The following is a 10,903-nucleotide window of genomic DNA, read 5'->3' as shown; positions in this document are numbered from 1 at the left end:
GATTGTAGGTAGGCAGATCTAAGTTCAGATCTTGGTTCTGCCACTGGGTAGCTATGACTGTGAACAAATTCCTCAACCTCTCTAGTCTTAGAGACAATGCTAGAATTCGAACCTCTCTCCCAAACCTCAATTTTCACATTAGTAAAATCAGGAAAGAATACTGGAGACTAAATGTAGTAATTACGTAAGTTGCATAGTGCCTGGCATATAGTAAGTGCTCAAGAAATGGTTTCTTACTGATCAGGGCTTTGATTCTTTTGGAAATTTGAACACCTGAATAATACTAATACTACAGCTATTAATACCACCTGTAGAAGAAAATCTGTAGCTTTCAGATATAATGTCTCCATGTTAAGGTCTCTGTACTTGTCCACCCTTTAGAGTAGAGCCATCAGACCTATTCATTTATGTGTACTCTCATAATAGATGGGCAATTGAGTGTTTCTATAGATGAGTTCGAAGAGATTAAGTTTTTCTAGAGAATTTCCACAGAGCTGAAACTCATGAAGCATTACAGTCAGATCCAAAGTGGGTGGTAAAACTTTTCCTTACGGTTAAGAATTCCTTTCTTACCCGAGCTGGTTTGGCTCAGTGGATGGAGCATCGGCCTGTGGACTGAAGGGTCCCAGGTTTAATTCTGGTCAAGGGCACATGCCTGGGTTGCAGGCTCCCTCCCGAGTAGAGGGCATGCAGGAAGTGGCCAATCAATGATTCTCTCATCATTGATGTTTCTATCTCTCTCTCCCTCTCCCTTCCTCTCTGAAATAAAAATATATTTTAAAAAAAAGAATTAGTTTCTCCACTTTTGAAGATGGAAATGCAAATTTTGGTAGAGAGATAGAGAGTTAGAAACATCGATGAGAGAGAAACATCAATCAGCTGCCTCCTGCACATCCCCCACTGTCTAATTGCTATAACAAAGGTACATGCCCTTGACCGGAATCGAACCTGGGACCCTTCAGTCCGCAGGCCGACGCTCTATCCACTGAGCCAAACCGGTTTCGGCATAAAAATATATTTTAAAAAAAAGAATTAGTTTCTCCACTTTTGAAGATGGAAATGCAAATTTTGGTAGAAATGATCATTTAAAAAATGTATTCTTATCATTATGTGGGCTATCCACTATTAATTTCTGTATTATTCAGCATGTCTAATTGCTATAACAAACCACCTCCAAATTGTAGTTTTCTACAGCAAATGTTTATTTTTCCCTCATGTCACAGTCTAGTGTAGGTTGGAATGGAGAAGTTTTACTCCACACAGTCATTCAGAGATCCAGGTTCCTTCTCCTTCCCCACCCTTCCTATCCCTTATGGTGGAGTCTTCCATCAAATCCCTTTTATAAAGTTATGAACTAGAGAGAATCTGTGGAGAATTGGGGAAGGGTTTGGGGCCAGGCCTGGTATCGGCATATATCACTGCTGCCTACATCCCATTGGACAGATTCAGTCTCGTGGCCTCACTAACCACGGGGAAGGCTGGGCACAAGGGAAAGGGGTCTGGTGACACATCCCTGTCATAGTTTCCACCTAAAGAACCAAACTGAGAGTGAGAAAGGGCTGCATATTATATTAGGGTCAGTGTCTAGAGCACCTTTGGTGAAAAAATATTTTTCAAGCTTCCTTGCCAGCATTCACACAAGTGAAGACTGGAATACAGCTTTTCATGTTGGCTAGTCTGGGGACCTAACAACCTCTTTCCCCTCTTTTTTCCCTTTATGAGAAAATGAAGAAAAAAAGACAAGTTATGTTTTGAGTTCCATATAATCTATGTGAATTAATAATAATTGTTTCTAATATAAACGTAATTCTAGAAATCAACTTTTTTGTTTGACAATTTACTATTTTCCAGATTTCATTTAAATAGCCCAGTTTTATTTTGTCTCCTTTTGGTGAAAACCACTGGGCTACTCATATGCACTAAGGGCTATTCCGGTGATCCTGGGGTCCAGAGGTCCTCAGAAGTCAATTAGATATGAAATCTCAAGGTTTCCAATGCGCTTAGGATATTGGCAGAAGGTCTGAAGTACCCTTCCCCCTACATGAGGTTCACAAGCATGTATAAGGTCTGGATTTGGGGATGCCCCTGTGAAGTATAATGAGGAAGCTTCTATTACTACATTTATGATGTTAACTAATACTGGTTTATTTACAGACTGAGACTACAATTCACTGCTGTACCTCACCAATGAATAATATTCATGAAATGGAAATACAGCTGAAAGATGTAAGTTCCTTTTCCTTTTGTTAAGTTGTGGCTAAAAGGGACTAACTCATTTATTCTTAAATTTCATGGAATTTGACAGCATTGATGCCATGAAAAATCTGTTGAGGTGGAGAACTGAGTGGTTCTCCATCTCTCTAGGTTACTGCCTTTAAGTCTCTTTTCAGGTATTCAACAGGCCCAGTTCCTCTAATCATGGTCTTGTTAGGCTAGACAGTCCTAGAAATTACCCATCACTACCAAATACCTCAGCAGCAAATACCCCTTCTCTTCCTAAATCTAATTTGCCCAGCTATTTTGTTATTATAATGTAATTTAAAGTTTTCTTCTCTCTTTTTTTTATCCATGCAAGATGTACTCTAGTTTGAAATTCTTCCATTAGAACCAGGATTTGCTTTCATAGTTTGAAAAGGAAAATACATTCTTTGTATACTCATTACTTCTTTTCTTTAGAATTTGATACAAGGTTATTTTCAATATATGATGAAGTCATATTATTTTAAGCTTATGTCTTAAATGGATTGGTAGGTTTCATTGGAAATTAAACAAATTGAGGACACAGGACTACTATTCACAGTGTATTTTTTTTTCAAGGTTTAAGATTAGATATACAAAGTATGAAATTCTTGATTTAATTATTAGGCCACTAGGTAGGCACTTTGATTCTAGAAATATTACTGGTATGTCTACCCTGATATAGGTATGCTTTTAAGATTCCTGTTTTATTTCATCTAGCAAGTATACCTTGTAGTCTGTTTAATTTTCAAAAGAATAATTTAAATCTGTTGAGCGTCTGTATAGTGGGGTACTGTAGTACCCTTATCAAGGTAATTTACATAGAGGTAACTAAAATAAAGAAGAAACATAGTGTTTAACTATCAAAATAAGTTGGGTTTGTTTTTTTTTTGTCTCACATATTATCCCCAGCATCTAGAACAGTTGAAAGAATGACTGAATGGAATCTTGTGTGCATTTTACTAGTGTCTCCTTTAGCAAAATACTTGAACTTTAAAATGTTACATGCTTATATCCAATCTTTTTGTTTTGTTCTGTCTCCCCAGATTATTTAAGGATTACATTGTACTTCTCTGCTCTGTTTACTTAGAAAGGCTTTTAGACAAATGGAGTAAAATTTAACCCACCTCACCTTCAGATGGTGATCTAGACTGAGCAATGCTTCTCAGACTCCAATGTGCATATGAATCTGGGGGACTGTCATGAAATGCAGATTCTCATTATCTTGGTCTGGGGTAGAGCCTGAGATTCTGGATTTCCAACTAGCTCCAGGGATCCAGGGGGGCGGTGATGGCCACAGGTGCATTTGGGGGCGATGAGTAACTGCTATTAAAATTTTAAAAAAATTAATTTCCAGGGGCTGAGTAATATTTTTTCTGGAAAGGGGGCGGTAGGCCAAATAAGTTTGGGAACCACTGGTCTAGAGTGAGATGCCAGCTTGTGGAGGAAGGGAGCCCCTCCTTTTACAGTTCACCTGTGACAAATGTAGGGTGACTCAGAAAGATCTGAGCACTTTGGAAAACATATTCTAGTGTGTGTTTTACTTCAGTGAGGTTATACCATGCGACTTTTTTTTCAAGAACTCTGTGCCATCTCCACTGGCAGCCCTGAGGGATAGGAAGTTATTCATCCTGGCTGCTACTTCAACCACTGATAACAACAAATTACAACAGGTCTGGGATGAATTGTGACACAAGGGGCACAGATTAAGAACTTGTAAGATTATAGAAATAGTTATGGCAGCTTTATTACAAAGGGTTTGTGGATATAAGAAACATCCGAACTTGTAGAGAATTTTTGTATGAATTTATCTGAGCCAAACCGTCATGCCAAGAAGCCAGATCTCAAATCTTCGGTTGGCCAGAGACAGTTTTGCAGTTATTTTTATACATTTGGAACTAAGGAGGGAATTACTCTGTGAGTCATAAGAATTTTTATGTGCTGGAAAAGACTACATCACTTGGGTTCCCTTCCCATTTTAAGATTTTGCTTTTTAATATTATTATTATGCTTATCACTGATTTTTGTATCTTTTCACATTGAGGCTCTAGAGAAAAATCAGCAATGGCTTGTGTATGATCAGCAGCGAGAGGTCTACGTAAAAGGACTTTTAGCAAAGATCTATGAGTTGGAACAGAAATCGGAAACAGCTGCTCATTCACTCCCACAGCAGATAAAAAGGACTGAATCAGAAGGTACTGGTATAATATGTTTTTTGAAATAGGCCTGCCAGCATTTTCCCAAAGGAGAGATTCCTCAAATTTAGATTTTTATAGATACGTGTTAGAAAGTAAAAAGCAAGTCTTATTAAAATGGTGTTCTGAAGAAATACCATTTTGGCCATTCTGTCTTATTTTCCATTGTTTTCTGATAAAAGGGCATAAGACACAGGGCAAAGGGGAAACCTGGCAGCTCCAAGGCACACTGTATTTTCTCCACTGTGCATGTCCTCCTCTCCTCTAAAGCCCTTCTCCAACCTCATTCCTCCCAGAGCCGGCCTTGTCACCAATTACCAGATCAATCCCAGGAGAAAGAATACATTTTGCAGGTGATACTACAATCATTTGAATATCACCATAGAATTGAGATGAAGTTTCTTATGAATGATGCTTTTTGCCATGTGCTTTACAATTTCCCTAACATTGATTTCAATTGAGTTTCACAAGAACCCTAAGAGGTGGGGCAGAAAGATCATTACTCATTTTACAGGTGACAAGCTAGGGACAGAAGAGAAACCCCATGCGAAGCACAGGCAAGGTTCATGATCTTGGAGCTCCATATTTGAAATTTTTTAAAATGAAGCTAATTCATTTTTTAAAATGAAGCTAATTCTAGAAATTTTTTAAAATGAAGCTAATAGAGAATAAGGGGACAAAATTACTACACATGAAAATAGGATTTTAGTTATTGGCTCAGTCTAATTTTTTTCTTTGGTAATATAGGTAGGGGTGTGTGTGTGTGTGTGTGTGTGTGTGTGTGTGTGTTATCAAAGTAATAATGGTTTGCTAAAATAATGTAATAGTGTGTTATCAAAGTAATAATGGTTTGCTAAAATAATGTAATAGTACAGGAGGGTCCTGCTCCACCTTTCCCATCTCATCCTGTCTCTGTTTCTCCCTATCAGGGCAGCTACTGTTAACATTTCTGTTTTTTAATTTAGGTGATTATCTCACCTATAAATAATTAGCTTATATCCCTATTTGTTGATTTATCTTCTTTAGACATTAGTGAGTTTTCCTCTCCATAGAATAGTTATATTACTATTTTTTAGTTCTTCTAGTTATTAGTGTTGTCATTTCAAATAACATACCTGAACTTCTATTTTTGTACTATCAAATTTCAGCCCTATCTCTTGACTCCTCATCTTGTAAAGGTAAGGAAATAATGTGATCTTGTTTATAGAAACGGGTTTATCTTTATATTTTCAGGAATATTACATATTTTATAAAGTGAGTTATGCCCTGCTGTGTTTGTCATAGGTTATCTTCAAGAAGAAAAGGAAAAGCATGACTACCATCTCTTGGCAAAAGCAAAAAAAGATCTTGAGGCTGAACGACAAACCATAACTCAGTTGAATTTAAAACTTCATGAATTTCAAAGAAAATATGAAGAAACCCAAAAAGAAGTTCATGACTTAAATAAACTGTTGTGTTCACAAAGAAAGGCAGATGTACAACATCTGGAAGATGATAGGCATAAAACAGAAAAAATACAAAGGCTCGAGGAAGAGAATGTTATTACGAGGAGAAAACTTGAAGAAGAGAAGAAGCGATCTGAAGAGCTCTTATCTCAGGTGAGCCTAACCAATAAGGTTGTCCATGATTCATAATTCAAGTTTCTCGTACTTACTAAGTGCAGGGACTATTTTAGCCACTAGGGAGCCAGGAAGGAACAAAAGTTCCTGATCCCTTTGTGGGTATTCATATTTAGAATTGAAATAGACCATAAACAAATTAAAGAAAACAGGGAAATATGCCAAAGAGAAATTGGGGGCCAGTGGAGGCCTCACAGAGGAGATAGTATTTGGACAAAGACTTGATGTCAAGAAGGAACCAGCATGGTGAGTGGCTAGGAATTCTCTGCAGCCAGAGGAACTCATACACTTCAAAGGCTCTGAGAAAGGAGGAGGCGAGTATGGTGAGAAGCCAAAAGATGTCAAGAGGGGAATCAGGCTGATCCCAGGGCCTTGACCATGATACCGTGCTCAGGTTAATTCACGTGGCACGTTCCGTGTTCTCATTCTCTAGCTTTATGCCAGGATGTTGAAGGCGCTGAGTTTGGATTATTAGAACTGAATGCTACTTTGACAGAAACTCATTAAGCTAAATTTTGCTTAGCAAAGCATGCAATAATGGAAAGGACACTATTTGGAGTTTATACCTGGTCTCTAGTCTAGGATGTGTGTGGCCTTAGGCAAATCATCTAGCATCTCTGACTTGCAGGTTAACCACATGTCAGATTAATACTTCTTGTATCAGGGCTTTTGTGAGGGTCAATTGAGAGAATGTAAAAGAGTTTTGCTAGTGATTTCTACTATTAGAATAGTAATTTTAAAAATCCTCCAAAAGCTGACGGGGAGTGGATCATTTGTAACATTTGCCATCTTAGTCTTCACCAGGCTTACTTCTGCCTACCAAGCAGTGTTATTTGTGAAAGATTATACATAAATGATTGAGAATTTTGCTCCAACTATGTGGCCGAGGAGGTGAGGCACTGACAGCTGTTATCCTATTCAGAAATATTAGTAGATTAGATGTCAGAACTTCCTGGAAAGTGGGTGTGGCCACTGCAGAATTCTGTGCCTTAGGGAGCTTTTAGCCTGGGTGGCACTGCTCAGCTGCTGGCGTGAATAGCCATCAGACAGCCAGCTGGAGTGACTCACTCAGCTGAGCAGGTGGTGTTCTGGTTAGAGCTGTGAGACTAGTGAGCTGCTCATGCATCCAGGTCAAGGGACAAAAAGGTTGGCTGTGGCAACACTGTCTGTCTTTACACCCTACAGATCCAGTTTCTTTACACGTCTCTGTTAAAGCACCAAGAGGAACAAACGAGGGTAGCTCTGTTGGAACAACAGGTACTCACTGGGGTTGTTTCTAAATTCATTTTAACCCATTAGAAAATGGAAGTTTTCTCATCTTTACACTATTTTGTGAAGGACCATTTGAACGCCTGTTGTCAGGCCCTGAAGTGAGGCTGGCAATTTTCTTGACAGGTAGATATTCACCTTGGCAAATTTTATTCTTCTCCAAATGGCTTCTGTAGTTTCTACTGTGGCCTAATGGAATCTCCCTAATAGGGCTACCTTATGACTTCAAGCAGAACTCAAAGAGACACCATTTATTCTCAGAATGTAGACCAAAGGTTTTTAATACATTCCAAACCTGGAGCAGCCATCTCTCCCTTCTCCCCCTTCCGCATAAAAAAAGTGGGGGTGGGGGGGTGGGGAGATACCTATGCTTCAGGCTTTGGCTCTGCTCCTTAGGTCAACCAAGTCCTCCACCATAAACTTCTTTTAAAAAAAATTAATTTCGTTTTATTATTGAATTTATTGGAGTGACATCGGTTAATCATACCATACAGATTTCAAGGATACAACTCAATGAAACATCATTTGCACACTGCATCATGCGCTCACCACCCAAAGTCAAGTCTTTTACCATCTCCATTTATCCCCCCCCACACACACACACCCTCCTCTACCTCCTCCCACCTCTGTTTCCTTCTGGCTATCACCACACAGTTGTCTGTGTCTATGTGTCATATGTATATTTTTCCTCCTTAATCCCTTCACCTTTTTTCATCCAGCCTCCCAACCCCCCTCCCCTCTAAGAGCTGTCAGTCTGTTCTATGTATCCATGCTTCTGTTTCTATTTTGTTTATTAAATTATTTTGTTGATTAGATTCCACATCTCACTGTGCTCAGTTGAATTCCTGCTCTGATAGTATGACAAATGTTTGCTTCTTGTGCTAATTAAAAAGTGCAAGTATCCAGTCAAGAACTATACAGTTTATACCAGCTGTAACTATCTTGCTTTGGGCATTTCTCCAGATTCAGGCATGTACTTTAGACTTCGAAAATGAAAAACTTGACCGTCAAAATGTGCAGCATCAATTGCATGTAATTCTTAAAGAGCTTCGAAAAGCAAGAAGTCAAATAATACAACTGGAATCCTTGGTGAGTCTGGAATGGTTCAACTTAAAATTTATTTTCTTCTTTTTCTTTCTGCCCTCTTTCCATTTACTAGTATATACCAACCAGTTCCCAAACTAGGAGGCTACTGCTTAAAGAACAGCTGTTTCTCAAATCAACAGGCAGAGCCCCTGCCTCATTTAAAGCAAGTGACCTTGGAGCATCAGTGCAGAGCACTAGAAAGAGGGTCACTATGTGCCTCTTGGTAATCATTACATTACTGGTGCCTAGGACCATCCCCCACTCACCCTGGGCTGTCACTCTGGAGGCACTAAAAATACCCGGGCCTGGGAGGAGGAAAACAGCAAAGGAGGGGATTTTGTTTTTCTATTTAAAAGAAAGAAAGAAGAAAGGAAGGGAGGGAGGGAGGGAGGGGGAGAGGGGAGAGGAGAGAGAGAAAGAGAAAGGAAGGAAGGAAGGAAGGAAGGAAGGAAGGAAGGAAGGAAGGAAGGAAGGAAGGAAGGAAGGAAGGAAGGAAGGAAAGAAATGCTGTTTTCAGGGATAATGGACTATTACTGTTAAAATACTGTTTTAAGTATATTGAATTAAGCACATTTTGTGGGTTACCCTGACCACCTAATCTTTTTTTATTGACTTTATTGGGGTAACATTGGTTAGTAAAATGATATAGGTTTCAGGTGTACAATTCTGTATTGCTCCATCTGTATATTGTATTGTGTCTTCACCACCCCAAGTAAGTCTCCTTCAATCACTGTTTATGCCCCCTTTACCCTCTTCAACCTCCCTCCGCCCCCTTTTCCCTCTGGTAATCACCATACTGTTTTGGGAACACAATCATTTAAAAGAAAAACCTTTAAATAACATTGGTTCTAAGAGGAAATGGTTTTTTACTTACGTATTTTCATTTTACTAATAGGCTTTTAGACCAGACCTGTTGGTGTCTGTGTTTATGTGTGTGTCCCATAGCACATATTTTACATATCATCCTAGTACTGCTGAGTATTTCAGAGGGAGAAATGTTACAAATAGAATTCCTCACTTTTCAAGAGAGAAAAAAGCAAATGTTTTTTAAAAAAACATTTGTAACTTCTTTACGAATAAAAGAAAATATATTTTTGGCTCTATCCTTTAGTATGTTACTTATTTTGACCATTTATAATATTTGAAATTTATCCTTCATTTCTGTTAATGACTTTCTCAAAATATAGGAAACCAGAGGGTATACAAAAGAATCCATTATTTTCCTGTACTTTCTTTGTATTCCTACTGTCTGTCATGATAAACTGCTGTAAAATTCTCATTTTTAAGCTTTACTGACTATCCTAAGTTCCTCAGAAAACATGGAAAAGGAAAGTCTCAAAGGTATTATACAATTAGTCATTTCTGTGTATAACTTGTTTGATCTGCATTCTGTGCTGCTCCTAATTCCATGTACTTCTTTATTGCTGAAGCGCTCCTCTTACATAAGACTAGCAAATTTTGTCAGCCTTACACACAGGCCTACCTTTACATTTGGCTCTAAGCATTTTTAAAAAAACTGTCCATATAAACACCTAACCCCAGTACTTCCTAGGTAATCTGGGTAATTTACAACCACCCGGGTAATCTGGGTAATTTCTATGTTAGCACCACAATACTGATGAGCAGAGACTCCAAAGAAAGTCTGTCTGCAGGGCTGAAGCAGTTGGATCTGTGGAGCGGCTACAATTTACGTACAAATGGTGTTCATTTGACATTTGTTTTTCAGAGGCAGCTTCCTGAACTTGCCTTTACAGAGCCATTAGTCACTTTCCAAGGAGAGACTGAAAACAGAGTAAAAGTTGCCTCACCAAAAAGTCCCACAGCTGCACTGAACGAGAGCCTGGTGGAATGTCCTAAGTGCAATATCCAGTATCCAGTCACCGAACATCGAGATCTGCTCGTCCATGTTGAATACTGTTCACAGTAGCAAGAGTTCTTTATTTTTTATCAAGAGATCCAATACTGTATCTTATGTTAGTGAAGGAACATTTTGAATTCTTTATTTCATCTGCCTGTCTACCCTCGAGACTCTGGCATAAAGTGTTTTACTGTATTTTTTGGGCTGCTTTGCATTTTCCTTGGCACTGATACCTACCTGAGATGGTTCATATTAGGCCTTAGTGTATGCCGAGATGGCTACCATTTTGCACTGTTAAAATACTTGATGAAGAAAAGATAGTTCAGGTAATTATTTGTGAATTAAATCTATACACAGGCAAGCAAATATTTTGTGTTTGTGGGTTTTTAAAAATCGAAGTTAATTAACCAAGTATCTTACTGTCTTATTTAGCACTTTTATCTAAGCACTTGATATGTGTAAATATACCTACAATTGAGTCCATTGTTAAAAGATGGTGATACGTTCTCTTTTTTTCCCTTGCTATTATAGAATGGTTATTAGACAGGTTGGGAATGTTCTTGGTCTTTATTGCTGTTTACTGTTGAAACTGTAAACGTACCTATGTTCTAAGCACAAAGCAGATTCTGCTTAAGGAA

The 10,903-nt window shown here is 38.5% G+C and overlaps 1 protein-coding gene across 1 annotated transcript; it reads left to right on the top strand.

Moving 5' to 3' along the window:
• The first annotated feature begins 2,131 nt into the window (after positions 1–2,131).
• CEP55 (centrosomal protein 55) lies at positions 2,132–10,631 on the top strand. Its single transcript, XM_023754909.1, has 6 exons — positions 2,132–2,226; positions 4,283–4,433; positions 5,718–6,031; positions 7,238–7,309; positions 8,285–8,410; positions 10,134–10,631. Exons 1-6 carry the CDS (start codon positions 2,188–2,190, stop codon positions 10,332–10,334), a joined length of 903 nt encoding a protein of 300 aa, XP_023610677.1. The 5' UTR covers positions 2,132–2,187; the 3' UTR covers positions 10,335–10,631.
• Positions 10,632–10,903: the final 272 nt, after the last annotated feature.

Source organism: Myotis lucifugus, unplaced genomic scaffold (genome assembly GCF_000147115.1).
Source record: "Myotis lucifugus unplaced genomic scaffold, Myoluc2.0 scaffold_66, whole genome shotgun sequence".
Taxonomy (NCBI): Eukaryota; Metazoa; Chordata; class Mammalia; order Chiroptera; family Vespertilionidae; genus Myotis; species Myotis lucifugus.
The sequence above is the reverse complement of the archived record's forward strand: the minus strand, read 5'-3'. Positions and strand labels throughout refer to the sequence as shown.

Excerpts from the sequence above, each read along its gene's own strand:
- CEP55 (XM_023754909.1), top strand. The coding sequence starts at position 2,188 with ATGAATAATATTCATGAAATGGAAATACAGCTGAAAGAT. Across the intron at positions 6,032-7,237 it reads CTGAAGAGCTCTTATCTCAG|ATCCAGTTTCTTTACACGTC; the intron begins GTGAGCCTAACC and ends TACACCCTACAG. Across the intron at positions 8,411-10,133 it reads TAATACAACTGGAATCCTTG|AGGCAGCTTCCTGAACTTGC; the intron begins GTGAGTCTGGAA and ends TTTGTTTTTCAG.